Source organism: Oncorhynchus keta, chromosome 37 (genome assembly GCF_023373465.1).
Source record: "Oncorhynchus keta strain PuntledgeMale-10-30-2019 chromosome 37, Oket_V2, whole genome shotgun sequence".
NCBI lineage: Eukaryota > Metazoa > Chordata > Actinopteri > Salmoniformes > Salmonidae > Oncorhynchus > Oncorhynchus keta.
The window spans coordinates 3,508,382-3,526,676 of NC_068457.1; the positions used below are offsets into that span (position 1 = coordinate 3,508,382).

The window sequence follows — 18,295 nt, forward strand, 5'->3', positions numbered from 1 at the left end:
TTACTAGGGCTTTTTCATACCATCCTTAGGAGGGGTGCGTCACTTGAGTGGGTTGAGTCACTGATGTGATCTTCCTGTCTGGGTTGGCGCCCCCCCTTTGGGTTGTGCCGTGGCGGAGATCTTTGTGGGCTATACTCAGACTTCTCTCAGGATGGTAAGTTGGTGGTTGAAGATATCCCTCTAGTGGTGTGGGGGCTGTGCTTTGGCAAAGTGGGTAGGGTTATATCCTTCCTGTTTGGCCCTATCCAGGGGTGTCCTTGGATTGGGCCACAGTGTTTCCTGACCCCTACCGTCTCAGCTGCCAGTATTTTTGCTGCAGTAGTTTGTGTGTCGGGGGGCTAGGGTCAGTTTGTTATATCTGGAGTACTTCTCCTGTCCTATTCGGTGTCCTGTGTGAATTTAAGTGTGCTCTCTCTAATACTCTCTTTCTTTCTCTCTCTCAGAGGACCTGAGCCCTAGGACCATGCCCCAGGACTACCTGACATGATGACTCCTTGCTGTCCCCAGTCCACCTGGCCATGCTGCTGCTCCAGTTTCAACTGTTCTGCCTTATTATTATTGGACCATGCTGGTCATTTATGAACATTTGAACATCTTGGCCATGTTCTGTTATAATCTCCACCCGGCACAGCCAGAAGAGGACTGGCCACCCCACATAGCTTGGTTCCTCTCTAGGTTTCTTCCTAGGTTTTGGCCTTTCTAGAGAGTTTCTCCAGAAGTTCAGTGAGGATCTCTGAATGATCCAATGTTGACCTAAATGACTAATGATGATAAATACAATCCACCTGTGTGTAATCAAGTCTCCGTATAAATGCACCTGCACTGTGATAGTCTCAGAGGTCCGTTAAAAGCGCAGAGAGCATCATGAAGAACAAAGGAACACAGCAGGCAGGTCCGAGATACTGTTGTGAAAAAGTTTAAAGCCGGATTTGGATACAAAAAGATTTCCCAAGCTTTAAACATCCCAAGGAGCACTGTGCAAGTGATAATATTGAAATGGAAGGAGTATCAGACCACTGCAAATCTACCAAGACCTGGCCGTCCCTCTAAACTTTCAGCTCATACAAGGAGAAGACTGATCAGAGATGCAGCCAAGAGGCCCATGATCACTCTGGATGAACTGCAGAGATCTACAGCTGAGGTGGGAGACTCTGTCCATAGGACGACAATCAGTCGTATATTGCACAAATCTGGCCTTTATGGAAGAGTGGCAAGAAGAAAGCCATTTCTTAAAGATATCCATAAAAAGTGTTGTTTAAAGTTTGCCACAAGCCACCTGTGAGACACACCAAACATGTGGAAGAAGGTGCTCTGGTCAGATGAAACCAAAATTGAACTTTTTGGCAACAATGCAAAACGTTATGTTTGGCGTAAAAGCAACACAGCTCATCACCCTGAACACACCATCACCACTGTCAAACATGGTGGTGGCAGCATCATGGTTTGGGCCTGCTTTTCTTCAGCAGGGACAGGGAAGATGGTTAAAATTGATGGGAAGATGGATGGAGCCAAATACAGGACCATTCTGGAAGAAAACCTGATGGAGTCTGCAAAAGACCTGAGACTGGGACGGAGATTTGTCTTCCAACAAGACAATGATCCAAAACATAAAGCAAAATCTACAATGGAATGGGTTCAAAAATAAACATATCCATGTGTTAGAATGGCTAAGTCAAAGTCCAGACCTGAATCCAATCGAGAATCTGTGGAAAGGACTGAAAACTGCTGTTCACAAATGCTCTCCATCCAACCTCACTGAGCTCGAGCTGTTTTGCAAGGAGGAACGGGAAAAAATGTCAGTCTCTCGATGTGCAAAACTGATAGAGACATACCCCAAGCGACTTACAGATGTAATCGCAGCAAAAGGTGGCGCTACAAAGTATTAACTTAAGGGGGCTGAATAATTTTGCACGCCCAATTTTTCAGTTTTTGATTTGTTAAAAAAGTTTGAAATATCCAGTAAATGTCGTTCCACTTCATGATTGTGTCCCACTTGTTGTTGATTCTTCAAAAAAAAATACAGTTTTATATCTTTATGTTTGAATCCTGGAATGTGGCAAAAGGTCACAAAGTTCAAGGGGGCCGAATACTTTCGTACGGCACTGTGTGTATATATATATATATATATATATATCAGATATAGGACAGACACTTCAGAACAAACTTATTTTAGATGTTTTGGGTTACTGTTGTTCCATGTTGTGAATGTTATGCAATGCATTAGTATATGAGTTATAGCAGTACGGCCAAATCATTTTTAACTTCCATTGGTCTTACAATTCCAAATGAAATAGAACAATGATCCTTGGTATAACCTTAAAACATTTTTCATTCCGTTGTCGTTGGAGTGAGGCCTAGCCTACTGGTGATTCATATTGGGAAATGATTTGGCTGGAGGGAAGATTGTGCCAAATCCTGTCATTTGTAAGGAACCCAGAATTGAGGAACCAGATGGGTTATCAGAAAAGAACCCTAAAGTGATCCCAGCATGTGCCGTTACAAGTGCTCTGTCTAAGAAATTCGCCGGGAGCAAGTCTAGTGTTGAGGATGTCAGCGATCCCACCATGATTGATCTGTCGGAGACATTAGTGAGTGATCCTGATTTCGGTAAACCTCCTGAGTTGACCTCTCCTTTGAAAACCCCAAAAGTGAGAGTTTGTAGAACCTCTGAATGAAGAGAGGATCCCTACAGTTGACACTTGGATGTCTAGGAAGCAGCACATTGCTGAACAGAGTAAAAAAATGTTTCTAGGAAGCTGTTGATTAATGAACAGAGTAAAAATGTTTCTAGGAAGCAACTGATAGCTGAACAGAGTTGAGATGTTTCTAGAAAGCAACTGATAGCTGAACAGAGTTGAGATGTTTCTAGGAAGCAGCTGACAGCTGAACAGAGTTGAGATGTTTCTAGGAAGCAGCTGACAGCTGAACAGAGTTGAGATGTTTCTAGGAAGCAGCTGATTGCTGAACAGAGTAAAGATGTTTCCCTCTCCCCTCTTTTTGCTGAGGTGTATCCAGAGGAGTTTAATGAAGTTTTTGTTGGTCATTTTGACAGGAGATGGATTCTAACGAGGACATAGCATTCTAACGAGGATATGACGGTCTAACGAGGACATGGCGTTCTAACGAGGACATGGCGTTCTAACGAGAACATGGCGTTCTCACGCCACTTCTGGACAAGACGATTGGCCCAGTTAATCTCAAATTGTTGTTCTAGTTGCGCTTCGACAAGAGATACGGAGGTTGTCTCACGATGGTAGTATGGCAGGTCATCTCGGTGTCAACAAGATGTCTGAAACAGGATGTTGTGGCTCATTGTAAATCCTGTGGTGTTTGCCATTGGACAGGTAAACCAAACCAAGCTGTACCGGTTGCACCTTTGCAGCATATTCCTGCTTTTGACAAACATTCCAGCAGGGTTCTGGTGGACTGTGTTGGTTGGTCCTTTGCCCAAAGCCAAGAGTGGTAAGTAATTTCAGTTATCTAGTGATAGACTATAATGCAGACATGATATGTAATGTGTATGTATTACTGGTTGAGTGTACTCTTCTGGTTGAGAGACATTTTGTTTTTTTTGCCGGGGAACGTCACAATGGATGTAAAAATACATTTAAAAAACGTTCCTACATTTCCACGCAGCAGGCCAAGTAGTTCTATGCTCAGGTGGGCGCTCCCTCAACATTATCAGGATAGAGAAACCAGACATGCTCATTGCTCACATGGAGCACTTCAAACAAAATGAGAAAGGTAAAGCACCATATTCTACTCACCACCTGTATGCTCTCGTTGGCTGGCCCTCACTACATATTCGTCATCAAACCCACTGGCTCCAGGTCATCCTTAAGTCTTTGCAAGGTAAAGCCCTGCCTTATCTCAGCTCACTGGTCACCATAGCAACACCCACCCGTAGCACGCGCTCCATATATATATTTCACTGGTCACCCCCAAAGCAAATTCCTCCTTTGGCCGCCTTTCCTTCCAGTTCTCTGCTACCAATGACTGGAACAAATTGCAAAAATCCCTGAGGCTGGAGTCTTATATCTCCCCCTCTAACTTTAAGCATCAGCTGTCAGAGCAGCTTACCGATCACTGTACCTGTACACAGCCAATCTGTAAATAGCACACCCAACTACCTCATCCCCATAGTGATATTTATCCTTTGCTCTTTTGCACCCCAGTATCTCTACTTTTACATAATCATCTGCACAGCTATCACTCCAATATTAATGCTAAATTGTAATTATTTAGCTTCTAGGGCCTATTTATTGCCTACCTCCCTACATTTGCACACACTGTACATAGATTATTCTATTTTTTATTTTCTATTGTGTTATTGACTGTTTGTTTGTAACTCTGTTGTTGTTTTGTCGCACTGCTTTGCTTTATCTTGGCCAGGTCGCAGTTGTAAATGACAACTTGTTCTTAACTGGCCTACCTGATTAAATAAAGGTGAAATAAATAAAGAAATTAAAAAATGACTAATTAATACATGCATTAACAGAAATTAATGTAATCAAATAACAGGAAGTAACGGTGCATTTACTACTGGTGACATTTGTAATGGGGAATGTATATGATAAACTCAATCTAAGGGCAATCAATTCACACAATGAAACAACGAAGGAGCAAGAATTGGTGGAAGCCAGGAGGAGGACATTCTGAAGAGATACTCACATATATCTTCACCACACAACCCTCCCCTTCTCCTTGTCTCAACATTTTAAATGATACTCAAGAGACATTATCATCACACCTCTTTGAGATGCTTTTCACTGACAGCCTCAACTCAATAATCAGCGAGGCCTATTGCCACATGCACTGCCCAAATAGTCATAAGCCTACAAGCTTGTGATTTGAAACCAAACACAGGTATTATTGTAAGGAAGCCAATGATCCCCGATTCCTCTGTGGCAACGTCATGCTTTCTGGTAAAGTATCTTACATATTTCTGTATAGACAGGAGGAATCATATCATTGGGGAAAAATTATTTACCTGTTGGACCCACCACTATGTAATTTCTCTCCTGTTCTATTAGACCCGCCGCTATGTCATTTCTCTCCTGTTCTATTGGACCCACTGCTATGTCATTTCTCTCCTGTTCTATTGGACCCACTGCTATGTCATTTCTCTCCTGTTCTATTGGACCCACTGCTATGTCATTTCTCTCCTGTTCGATTAGACCCACCGCTATGCCATTTCTCTCCTGTTCGATTGGACCCACCGCTATGTCATTTCTCTCCCGTTCGATTGGACCCACCGCTATGTCATTTCTCTCCTGTTCGATTGGACCCACCGCTATGTAATTTCTCTCCTGTTCGATTGGACCCACCGCTATGTCATTTCTCTCCTGTTCGATTGGACCCACCGCTATGCCATTTCTCTCCTGTTCGATTGGACCCACCGCTATGTCATTTCTCTCCTGTTCGATTGGACCCACTGCTATGTCATTTCTCTCCTGTTCGATTGGACCCACCGCTATGTAATTTCTCTCCTGTTCGATTGGACCCACCGCTATGTCATGTCTCTCCTGTTCTATTGGTTTTCATATCAACTTTATTTCGTTGTCCAGAAGCCAAAATCCTAGTTGTTGCAGCTTTAGACTCCCCCTTTTTAAGTTTCTAACAGAGATTTTCATTTCTGTCAGATATCAACCTCTACCAGGTATAGAACGGCGTGTTCTAATAAAAACACTATAGGAGTTGTCTCGAGATGGTTATGCATATTCATGCCATGAGTAGTAGCTTAGCATCCCTCTCCATTGAATACAGGCGGTTGACGTAAACAACCCTCAGAATATGTCAAAAATAGATTACAATAATAAGAAGTGTCCACCAATCCAAAGAAAGGGTAGGCGAGAGCTAAAGAACCAGCAGTGCCACTTGTGGACAACGACTCCCCTTATCAGGGCAGAGAAACATCTTGTCAGCATATCCATCATCTTTGGTGTAGCCAACCCAACTCTCATATGACACTGTTGGGGGGCACTGTGTGTAGTAAATCATCACTACACGAAAATCACTACATGCCGTGCCCCCCAGTCTGCGGTCAGCAGATAGACCCTTCTCAAATATATATGTTAAGTCACTTTTTGGAAACGGAAAGGGGTAGCTTGCTCTCTACGTTGTCTGATTCTAGACATATTAGTCATCATCCCAGGACCCTCCGTTGAAGATGTATTGACGAGCCAACCCCGAACATCCAAAGTTAAAAACAAATTCAAGGTGGTACTTACTGGTGTTACTCAGATCTCCTATCTCCCCTTCATCTTTCAATGTGACAGTAATCTCTCCTTCCTTCTTCACTCCAAAAACTGCATCCTCCTCTTCCTCTTCTTTCACAGTAACATCCTCCTCCTCCTCTTTCACTCTGAACGCGCCTTCCTCTTCTTTCACTGAAACGTCTTTCTCTTCTTCTTTCACTGTAACAGCCTCTACTTGTTTTTTAACTGTGACCGCCTCTTCTTCCTTCTCCTCTTTCACGACAATGTTCAGCCCCAGAGCTTCTTTCTCCGTCCAGCAGACTGCCTCTTCTTTAGCAGGAGGAGAGAAGTTTAGGAAGCTCATGTTCGGGGATGTTAGCTAGCTAGCTATCATTAGCGACTAGACTAGTGCTAACTTAACCAGCCATCTACTATAGCTGACTAATACAAAATAACGTAATATTAAATTAAATAGGTTAACATGTAGATACGACAGAATTGTGTCTAAAACACGGTAGCTAATATAGACCGAAAGCGTCTAAATGGCTTGAATCTTTCGGCTATGTTGGCTAAGCAAGCTGCGGAGGTGGTTGACGAGCTGTTTATGAACAACCGTCCACTAGATTATACGTCACGCTGGCAGCATCGCCTGAAAGACTCACATTGCCGTCAGCTGACTGGAGGGGAAACGCAGTTGAGAAAAATATTTTATTATGAGACAAAGATTATTTTAAATGGATATAATTAAATAATACTATTATATTGAGACATACAAAGACAGGAACGTGTTGATTGATTAGTGCGAATATTTATTTTACCTCCAGCACATTTAAGGCAGTTTCATTCAGTCAAACTAAATCTAAATAAGTAGCCAGCGACTGTCGGTCTATACTGCTCCTACATGGTGTAACAATACATCATGTAGATGTATAAAATGAACAGACTAGGTCTATACTGCTCCTACATGGTGTAACAATACATCATGAAGATGCATATAATGAATAGACTAGGTCTATACTGCTCCTACATGGTGTAACAAAAGTTTGGGGTCACTTAGAAATGTCTTTGTTTTTGAAAGAATATCCCCAGAAATTGTCCATTAAAATAACATCAAATTGATCAGAAATACAGTGTAGACATTGTTAATGTTGTAAATGACTATTGTAGCTGGAAAAGGCTGAATTGTTATGGAATATCTACATAGGTGTAGAGAGGCCCATTATCAGCAACCACTACTCCTGTGTTCCAATGGCACATTGTGTTAGCTAAGTTGATCATTTTAAAAGGCTGATTGATCAATAGAAAACCCTTTTGCAATTATGTTAGCACAGCTGAAAACTGTTGTGCTGATTTAACAAAAGCTTTTGTAAACAGTGGTGTTGCATAACAATCAGGCAGTAGAACAACAATAATCATCACCCTCTTGACCAATCTTCCCTCCCCCTAACATTGAGTTTGATTCAGACCCTGTCAGTGTGCCAGGTGGACATTGGGATTGATTCAGATCCTGCCAGTGTGCCAGGTAGTCATCGGGTTTGATTCAGACCCTGTCTGTGTGCCAGGTGGACATTGGGTTTGATTCAGACCCTGCCAGTGTGCCAGGTGGACATTGGGTTTGATTCAGATCCTGCCAGCATGGTCAGAGATGTATTCCAAGGTCAGTAACTTATAACCACAGAACCACCCCAGACCTTTCAAGCGTGACTAAAAACAGTAAATGGCAGTAAATCTAAAGTATTAGATTTACTGCCACGGTCTAGTATGTCACCGCCTCAGACACCATTCACAATGCTGGCTGATGTACGAGTAAAACATGATATATTATTTCCTAACCATTCACAATGCTGGCTGAGGTACGAGTAAAACATTACATATTATTTCCTAACCATTCACATGTTACTATAGTCTAGTTCCATGTTACTATAGTCTAGTTCCATGCTGTTACAATAGTCTAGTTCCATGCTGTTACTGTAGTCGAGTTCCATGCTGTTACTATAGTCTAGTTCCATGTTTCTTTCGTCAAGATCCATGTTACTATAGTCTAGTTCCATGCTGTTACTATAGTCCCGTTCCATGCTGTTACTATAGTCTAGTTCCATGCTGTTACTGTAGTTGAGTTACATGCTGTTACTATAGTATAGTTCCATGCTGTTACTATAGTTACTATAGTCTAGTTCCAAGTTGTTACTATAGTCTAGTTCCATGTTACTATAGTCTAGTTCCATGCTGTTGCTATAGTCCAGTTCCATGCTGTTACTATAGTCTAGTTCCATGCTGTTACTGTAGTCTAGTTCCATACTGTTACTATAGTCTAGTTCCATGCTGTTACTATAGTCTAGTTCCATGCTGTTACTATAGTCTAGTTCCATGCTGTTACCATAGTCCATTTCCATGCTGTTACAATAGTCTAGTTCCATGCTGTTACTATTGTCATGTATTGTCATGTATTGTCATGTATTGTCATGTCTTGTCCCTGTGCTTTCTCTTCTCTTCGTTTCCCCCTGCTGGTCGTATTAGGTTACTTTCTCTCTCTCTATCTCTCTCTCTCTCTATCGTTCCGTTCCTGCTCCCAGCTGTTCCTCATTCTCCTAACGACCTTGTTTACTCTCTCACACCTGTCCCCTCTTTTGCCCTCTGATTAAGTCTCTATTTCTCTCTCTGTTTCTGCTTCTGTCCTTGTCGGATTCTTGTTTGCTTTGCCCTTGTTCCGTCCTGTCGTATTCTGCCTCTTCATCAGATACTGCGTGTGAGCAGGTGTCTCTATCCTCTACGACCCGCGCCTACCCGAAGGGATCTGCAGTCTGTTGCCGCTAGCCCTGCAATTCTCCTCTACTACTAGAAGGGGACTCTCCTGTAAAGATAGAGGATTTATGTTTTCCTGTTTGGACATCTCCTGTAAAGATTGAGGATTTATGTTTTCCCGGTTTGGACATTAAAAGACTCTGTTTCTGTTAAATCGCTTTTGGGTCCTCACTCACCTGCATAACAGAAGAATCCGACCAAGAATGGACCCAGCGACTTCGGATCCTCTCTACTCAGCCGTCGAGATCCAGGGAGCGATGCTAGGCAGACACGAGCAGGAATTGTCTGCTGCTCGACATGCCGTTGAGACCCTGGCCGCCCAAGTCTCCGACCTCTCAAAACATATTCACAATCTCCACCTCGATCCACCGGCTACTTCCAGGGCTTCCGAGTCTCCGGAGCCCAGAATTAATAACCCACCGTGTTACTCTGGGCAGCCCACTGAATGCCGCTCGTTCCTCACCCAGTGTGATATTGTGTTCTCTCTCCAGCCCAACACGTACTCCAGGGGTACAGCTCGTATCGCCTACGTCATATCTCTCCTTACTGGACGGGCTCGTGAGTGGGGCACGGCAATCTGGGAGGCAAGGGCTGAGTGTACTAACCAGTATCAGAACTTTAAGGAGGAGATGATACAGGTTTTTGATCGTTCAGTTTTTGGTAAAGAAGCTTCCAGGGCCCTATCTTCCCTATGTCAAGATAATCGATCCATAACGGATTACTCTATAGAGTTTCGCACTCTTGCTGCCTCCAGTGACTGGAACGAGCCGGCGTTGCTCGCTCGTTTTCTGGAGGGTCTCCACGCGGAGGTAAAGGATGAGATTCTCTTCCGGGAGGTTCCTTCCAGCGTGGATTCTTTGATTGAACTCGCTATTCGCATAGAACGACGGGTAGATCTTCGTCACCGAGCTCGTGGAAGAGAGCTCGCGTTATCCGTTTCCCCCTCTCCGCATCACTACCATCTTCCTCCACTGGCTCAGGTGTTGAGCCCATGCAGCTGGGGGGTATTCGCATCTCGACTAAGGAGAGGGAATGGAGAATCACCAACCGCCTCTGTCTCTATTGCGGTTCCGCTGGACATTTTGTCATTTCATGTCCAGTAAAAGCCAGAGCTCATCAGTAAGCGGAGGGCTACTGGTGAGCGCTACTACTCAGGTCTCTCCGTCAAGATCCTGTACTACCTTGTCGGTCCATCTACGCTGGACCGGTTCGGCAGCTTCCTGCAGTGCCTTGATAGACTCTGGGGCGGAGGGCTGTTTTATGGACGAAGCCTGGGCTCGGGAACATGACATTCCTCTCAGACAGTTAGGGGAGCCCACGGCCATGTTCGCCTTGGATGGTAGTCCTCTCCCCAGGATTCAGTGTGAAACGTTACCTTTAACCCTCACTGTCTCTGGTAATCATAGCGAAACCATTTCTTTTTTGATTTTTCGTTCACCTTTTACACCTGTTGTTTTGGGTCATCCCTGGCTAGTGTGTCATAATCCTTCTATTAATTGGTCTAGTAATTCTATCCTCTCCTGGAACGTTTCTTGTCATGTGAAATGTTTAATGTCTGCTATCCCTCCTGTTTCTTCTGCCCCCTCTTCACAGGAGGAGCCTGGTGATTTGACAGGGGTGCCGGAGGAATATCATGATCTGCGCACGGTCTTCAGTCGGTCCAGGGCCACCTCCCTTCCTCCTCACCGGTCGTATGATTGTAGTATTGATCTCCTTCCGGGTACCACTCCCCCCCGGGGTAGACTATACTCTCTGTCGGCTCCCGAACGTAAGGCTCTCGAAGATTATTTGTCTGTTGCTCTCGACGCCGGTACCGTAGTTCCTTCCTCCTCTCCCGCCGGAGCGGGGTTTTTTTTTGTAAAGAAAAAGGACGGGACCCTGCGCCCCTGCGTGATTATCGAGGGCTGAATGACATAACGGTTAAGAATCGTTATCCGCTTCCCTTATGTCATCAGCCTTCGAGATCCTGCAGGGAGCCAGGTTTTTCACTAAGTTGGACCTTCGTAACGCTTACCATCTCGTGCGCATCAGGGAGGGGGACGAGTTTAACACTCCGTTAGGGCACTTTGAATACCGGGTTCTGCCGTTCGGTCTCGCTAACTCTCCAGCTGTCTTTCAGGCATTAGTGAATGATGTACTGAGAGACATGCTGAACATCTTTGTTTTCGTTTACCTTGACGATATCCTGATTTTTTCACCGTCACTCCAGATTCATGTTCAGCACGTTCGACGTGTTCTCCAGCGCCTTTTAGAGAATTGTCTTTATGTGAAGGCTGAGAAGTGCGCTTTTCATGTCTCCTCCGTCACATTTCTCGGTTCTGTTATTTCCGCTGAAGGCATTCAGATGGATCCCGCTAAGGTCCAAGCTGTCAGCGATTGGCCCGTTCTAAGTCACGTGTCGAGCTGCAGCGCTTTCTCGGTTTCGCGAATTTCTATCGTCGTTTCATTCGTAATTTCGGTCAGGTGGCAGCTCCTCTCACAGCCCTTACTTCTGTCAAGACGTGCTTTAAGTGGTCCGTTTCCGCCCAGGGAGCTTTTGATCTCCTCAAGAAGCGTTTTACATCCGCTCCTATCCTTGTTACACCTGACGTCACTAGACAGTTCATTGTCGAGGTTGACGCGTCAGAGGTGGGCGTGGGAGCCATTCTGTCCCAGCGCTCCCATTCTGACGATAAGGTCCACCCTTGCGCGTATTTTTCTCATCGCCTGTCGCCGTCGGAACGTAACTATGATGTGGGAAACCGCGAACTGCTCGCCATCCGCTTAGCCCTAGGCGAATGGCGACAGTGGTTGGAGGGGGCGACCGTTCCTTTTGTCGTTTGGACTGACCATAAGAACCTTGAGTACATCCATTCTGCCAAACGACTCAATGCGCGTCAGGCTCGTTGGGCGCTGTTTTTCGCTCGTTTCGAGTTCGTTATTTCTTATCGTCCGGGTTCTAAGAACACCAAGCCTGATGCTTTATCCCGTCTCTTCAGTTCTTCAGTAGCCTCTACCGACCCCAAGGGGATTCTCCCTGAGGGGCGTGTTGTCGGGTTGACTGTCTGGGGAATTGAGAGGCAGGTAAAGCAAGCACTCACTCACACTCCGTCGCCGCGCGCTTGTCCTAGGAACCTTCTTTTTGTTCCCGTTTCTACTCGTCTGGCCGTTCTTCAGTGGGCTCACTCTGCCAAGTTAGCCGGCCACCCCGGCGTTCGGGGTACGCTTGCTTCTATTCGCCAGCGTTTTTGGTGGCCCACTCAGGAGCGTGACACGCGTCGTTTCGTGGCTGCTTGTTCGGACTGCGCACAGACTAAGTCCGGTAACTCTCCTCCTGCTGGCCGTCTCAGACCGCTTTCCATTCCCTCTCGACCGTGGTCTCACATCGCCTTAGACTTTATTACCGGTCTGCCTTCGTCAGCGGGGAAGACTGTTATTCTAACGGTTGTCGATAGGTTCTCTAAGGCGGCTCATTTTATTCCCCTCGCTAAGCTTCCTTCTGCTAAAGAGACGGCACAAGTCATAGTTGAGAATGTTTTCAGAATTCATGGCCTTCCGTCAGACGCCGTTTCGGACAGGGGTCCGCAATTCACGTCTCAATTTTGGAGGGAGTTTTGCCGTTTGATTGGGGCTTCCGTCAGTCTCTCTTCCGGTTTTCACCCCCAGTCTAACGGTCAAGCAGAACGGGCCAATCAGACTATTGGTCGCATCTTACGCAGTCTTTCCTTTCGAAACCCTGCGTCTTGGGCAGAACAGCTCCCCTGGGCAGAATACGCTCACAACTCGCTTCCTTCGTCTGCGACCGGGCTATCTCCTTTTCAGAGTAGCCTCGGGTACCAGCCTCCTCTGTTCTCGTCCCAGCTCGCCGAGTCCAGCGTCCCCTCCGCTCAGGCTTTTGTCCAACGTTGTGAGCGCACCTGGAAGAGGGTCAGGTCTGCACTTTGCCGTTATAGGGCGCAGACTGTGAGAGCCGCTAATAAGCGTAGGACTAAGAGTCCTAGGTATTGTCGCGGTCAGAGAGTATGGCTTTCCACTCGTAACCTTCCCCTTATGACAGCTTCTCGCAAATTGACCCCGCGGTTCATTGGTCCGTTCCGTATTTCTCAGGTCGTTAATCCTGTCGCAGTGCGACTTCTTCTTCCGCGACATCTTCGTCGCGTCCACCCGGTCTTCCATGTCTCCTGTGTCAAGCCTTTTCTTCGCGCTCCCGTTCGTCTCCCCCCCCCCCCGTCCTTGTCGAGGGCGCACCTATCTACAGGGTCCGGAAGATTATGGACATGCGTCCTCGGGGCCGTGGTCATCAGTACCTAGTCGATTGGGAGGGGTACGGTCCTGAGGAAAGGAGTTGGGTTCCATCTCGGGACGTGCTGGACCGTTCGCTGATCGATGATTTCCTCCGTTGCCGCCAGGTTTCCTCCTCGAGTGCGCCAGGAGGCGCTCGGTGAGTGGGGGGTACTGTCATGTATTGTCATGTATTGTCATGTCTTGTCCCTGTGCTTTCTCTTCTCTTCGTTTCCCCCTGCTGGTCGTATTAGGTTACTTTCTCTCTCTATCTCTCTCTCTCTCTATCGTTCCGTTCCTGCTCCCAGCTGTTCCTCATTCTCCTAACGACCTCGTTTACTCTCTCACACCTGTCCCCTCTTTTGCCCTCTGATTAAGTCTCTATTTCTCTCTCTGTTTCTGCTTCTGTCCTTGTCGGATTCTTGTTTGCTTTGCCCTTGTTCCGTCCTGTCGTATTCTGCCTCTTCATCAGATACTGCGTGTGAGCAGGTGTCTCTATCCTCTACGACTCGCGCCTACCCGAAGGGATCTGCAGTCTGTTGCCGCTAGGCCATGCAATTCTCCTCCACTACTAGAAGGGGGACTCTCCTGTAAAGATAGACGATTTATGTTTTCCCTGTTTGGACATCTCCTGTAAAGATTGAGGATTTATGTTTTCCCTGTTTGGACATTAAAAGACTCTGTTTCTGTTAAATCGCTTTTGGGTCCTCACTCACCTGCATAACAACTATAGTCTAGTTCCATGCAGTTACTATAGTCTAGTTCCATGCTGTTACTATAGTATAGTTTCATGATTTTACTTTAGTCTAGTTTCATGATTTTACTTTAGTCTAGTTCCATGCTGTTACTACAGTCTAGTTCCATGCTGTTACTATAGTCTAGTTCCATGCTGTTACTATAGTCTAGTTCCATGCTGTTACAATAGTCTAGTTCCATGCTGTTACTATAGTCTAGTTCCATGCTGTTACTATAGTCTAGTTCCATGCAGTTACTATAGTCTAGTTCCATGTTGTTACTATAGTATAGTTTCATGCTGTTACTATAGTCTAGTTCCATGCTGTTACTATAGTCTACTTCCATGCTGTAACTATAGTCTACTTCCATGCTGTTACTGTAGTTACTATAGTCTAGTTCCATGTTACTATAGTCTAGTTCCATGTTACTATAGTCTAGTTCCATGTTACTATAGTCTAGTTCCATGTTACTATAGTCTAGTTCCATGCTGTTACTATAGTCTAGTTCCATGTTTCTATAGTCTAGTTCCATGTTTTTACTATTGTCCAGTTACATACTGTTACGATAGTCTAGTTCCATGCTGTTACCATAGTCTAGTTCCATGTTACTATAGTCTAATTCCATGTTACTATGGTTACTATCGAAAAGATACATGTTACTACAGTCTCGTTTCATGCTGTTACTATAGTCTAGTTCCATGCTGTTACTATAGTCTAGTTCCATACTGTTACTATTGTCTAGTTCCATGCTGTTACTATAGTCTAATTCCATGCTGTTACTATAGTCTAGTCCCATGCTGTTACTATAGTCTAGTTCCATGCTGTTACTATAGTCTAGTTCCAGGCTGTTAATGTAGTCTAGTTCCATGATGTTACTATAGTTAATATATTATAGTTCCAAGTTGTTACTATAGTCTAGTTCTATGGTACTATAGTCTAGTTCCAGACTGTTACTATAGTCTAGTTCCATGCTGTTACAATAGTCTAGTTCCATGCTGTTACTATAGTCTAGTCTATGTTACTATAGTCTAGTTCCAGGCTGTTACTGTAGTCTAGTTCCATACTGTTACTATAGTCTAGTTCCATGCTGTTACTATAGTCTAGTTCCATGCTGTTACAATAGTCTAGTTCCATGCTGTTACAATAGTCTAGTTCCATGCAGTTACTATAGTCTAGTTCCATGCTGTAACTATAGTCTACTTCCATGCTGTAACTATAGTCTAGTTCCATGTTACTATAGTCTAGTTCAATGTTGTTACTATATTCTAGTTCCATGCTGTTACTATCGTCTCGGTCCATGTTGCTACAGTCTAGTTCCATGCTGTTACTATAGTCTAGTTCCATGCTGTTACAATAGTCTAGTTCCATGCAGTTACTATAGTCTAGTTCCATGCTGTTACATAAGTCTAGTTCCATGCTGTTACTTTAGTCTAGTTCCATACTGTTACTATAGTCTTGTTCCATACTGTTACTATAGTCTAGTTCCAGGCTGTTACTGTAGTCTAGTTCCATGCTGTTACAATAGTCTAGTTCCATGCTGTTACAATAGTCTAGTTCCATGCTGTTACTATAGTCTAGTCTATGTTACTATAGTCTAGTTCCAGGCTGTTACTGTAGTCTAGTTCCATGTTGCTACAGTCTAGTTCCATGCTGTTACTATAGTCTAGTTCCATGCTGTTACAATAGTCTAGTTCCATGCTGTTACAATAGTCTAGTTCCATGCTGTAACTATAGTCTTGTTCCATGCTGTTACTGTAGTCTAGTTCCATACTGTTACGATAGTCTAGTTCCATGCTGTTACTATAGTCTAGTTCCATGTTACTATAGTCTAATTCCATGTTACTATGGTTACTATCGAAAAGATACATGTTACTACAGTCTCGTTTCATGCTGTTCCTATAGTCTAGTTCCATGCTGTTACTATAGTCTAGTTCCATACTGTTACTATTGTCTAGTTCCATGCTGTTACTATAGTCTAATTCCATGCTGTTACTATAGTCTAGTCCCATGCTGTTACTATAGTCTAGTTCCAGGCTGTTAATGTAGTCTAGTTCCATGATGTTACTATAGTTAATATATTATAGTTCCAAGTTGTTACTATAGTCTAGTTCTATGGTACTATAGTCTAGTTCCAGACTGTTACTATAGTCTAGTTCCATGCTGTTACAATAGTCTAGTTCCATGCTGTTACTATAGTCTAGTCTATGTTACTATAGTCTAGTTCCAGGCTGTTACTGTAGTCTAGTTCCATACTGTTACTATAGTCTAGTTCCATGCTGTTACTATAGTCTAGTTCCATGCTGTTACAATAGTCTAGTTCCATGCAGTTACTATAGTCTAGTTCCATGCTGTTACTATAGTCTACTTCCATGCTGTAACTATAGTCTAGTTCCATGTTACTATAGTCTAGTTCAATGTTGTTACTATATTCTAGTTCCATGCTGTTACTATCGTCTCGGTCCATGTTGCTACAGTCTAGTTCCATGCTGTTACTATAGTCTAGTTCCATGCTGTTACAATAGTCTAGTTCCATGCAGTTACTATAGTCTAGTTCCATGCTGTTACATAAGTCTAGTTCCATGCTGTTACTTTAGTCTAGTTCCATACTGTTACTATAGTCTTGTTCCATACTGTTACTATAGTCTAGTTCCAGGCTGTTACTGTAGTCTAGTTCCATGCTGTTACAATAGTCTAGTTCCATGCTATTACTATAGTCTAGTCTATGTTACTATAGTCTAGTTCCAGGCTGTTACTGTAGTCTAGTTCCATGTTGCTACAGTCTAGTTCCATGCTGTTACTATAGTCTAGTTCCATGCTGTTACAATAGTCTAGTTCCATGCTGTAACTATAGTCTTGTTCCATGCTGTTACTGTAGTCTAGTTCCATACTGTTACTATAGTCTAGTTCCATGCTGTTACTATAGTCTAGTTCCATGCTGTTACAATAGTCTAGTTCCATGCTGTTACTATAGTCTAGTTCCATGCTGTTACTTTAGTCTAGTTCCATGCTGTTACTATAGTCTAGTTCCATGCTGTTACTATAGTCTTGTTCCATACTGTTACTATAGTCTTGTTCCATACTGTTACTATAGTCTAGTTCCATGCTGTTACTATAGTCTACTTCCATGCTGTAACTATAGTCTCGTTCCATACTGTTACTATAGTCTTGTTCCATACTGTTACTATAGTCTAGTTCCATGCTGTTACATAAGTCTAGTTCCATGCTGTTACTTTAGTCTAGTTCCATGCTGTTACTGTAGTCTAGTTCCATACTGTTACTATAGTCTAGTTCCATGCTGTTACATAAGTCTAGTTCCATGCTGTTACTTTAGTCTAGTTCCATGTTGTTACTATAGTCTTGTTCCATGTTGTTACTATAGTCTTGTTCCATACTGTTACTATAGTCTAGTTCCATGCTGTTACAATAGTCTAGTTCCATGCAGTTACTATAGTCTAGTTCCATGCTGTTACTATAGTCTACTTCCATGCTGTAACTATAGTCTAGTTCCATGCTGTTACTTTAATCTAGTTCCATGCTGTTACTATAGTCTACTAGGTTACTGTTACTAGTCTTGTTCCATGTTCTAGTTCCATGTCTAGTTCCTGTTACTATAGTCTAGTTTCATGCTGTTACTATAGTCTAGTTCCATGCTGTTACAATAGTCTAGTTCCATGCTGTTACTATAGTCTAGTTCCATGCTGTTACTATAGTCTAGTCCCATGCTGTTACTATAGTCTAGTTCCATGCTGTTACTATAGTCTAGTTCCATGCTGTTACTATAGTCTAGTTCCATGCATCTGCTTTTGTCTAGTTCCATGCTGTTACTATAGTCTAGTTCCATGCTGTTACTATAGTATAGTTCCATGCTGTTACTATAGTCTAGTTCCATGCTGTTACAATAGTCTCGTTCCATGCTGTTACTATAGTCTAGTTCCATGCATCTGCTTTTGTCTAGTTCCATGCTGTTACTATAGTCTAGTTCCATGCTGTTACTGTAGTCTAGTTCCATGCCAAAGGGGAGGAGTTGCAGTCTACTGCAGAGATAGCCTGCAAAGTAATGTCACACTTTTCAGGTCCATACCCAAACAGTTCGAACTACTAATCTTGAAAATCACTCTCTCCAGAAATAAGTCTCTCACTGTTGCCGCCTGCTACCGACCCCCCTCAGCACCCAGCTGTGCCCTGGATACCATTTGTGAATTGATTGCCCCCCATCTTGCTTCAGAGTTTGTTCTGTTAGGTGACCTAAACTGGGATATGCTTAACACCCCGGCAGTCCTACAATCTAAGCTAGATGCCCTC

The 18,295-nt window shown here is 43.9% G+C and overlaps 2 protein-coding genes across 3 annotated transcripts in view; one reads left to right on the plus strand and one right to left on the minus strand.

Annotated features, from left to right (window-relative positions):
- The window catches only part of LOC127916587 (uncharacterized), a 184,401-nt gene that overhangs the window by 108,601 nt on the left and 57,505 nt on the right, over nt 1-18,295 (plus strand). The gene's annotated exons all lie outside the window — the stretch shown is intronic.
- The window catches only part of LOC118370066 (gastrula zinc finger protein XlCGF17.1-like), a 246,728-nt gene that overhangs the window by 14,431 nt on the left and 214,002 nt on the right, over nt 1-18,295 (minus strand). The window contains exon 1 of one of the 2 annotated variants that reach the window (XM_035754860.2): nt 6,231-6,838. The exons of the other annotated variant lie outside the window; for it this stretch is intronic. Within the exon in view, the coding sequence (XP_035610753.1) occupies nt 6,231-6,561 (331 nt within the window). The 5' untranslated portion in view covers nt 6,562-6,838. Of the gene's footprint in view, nt 1-6,230; nt 6,839-18,295 lie in introns of those variants that run through there. 2 annotated transcript variants of the gene reach the window in all.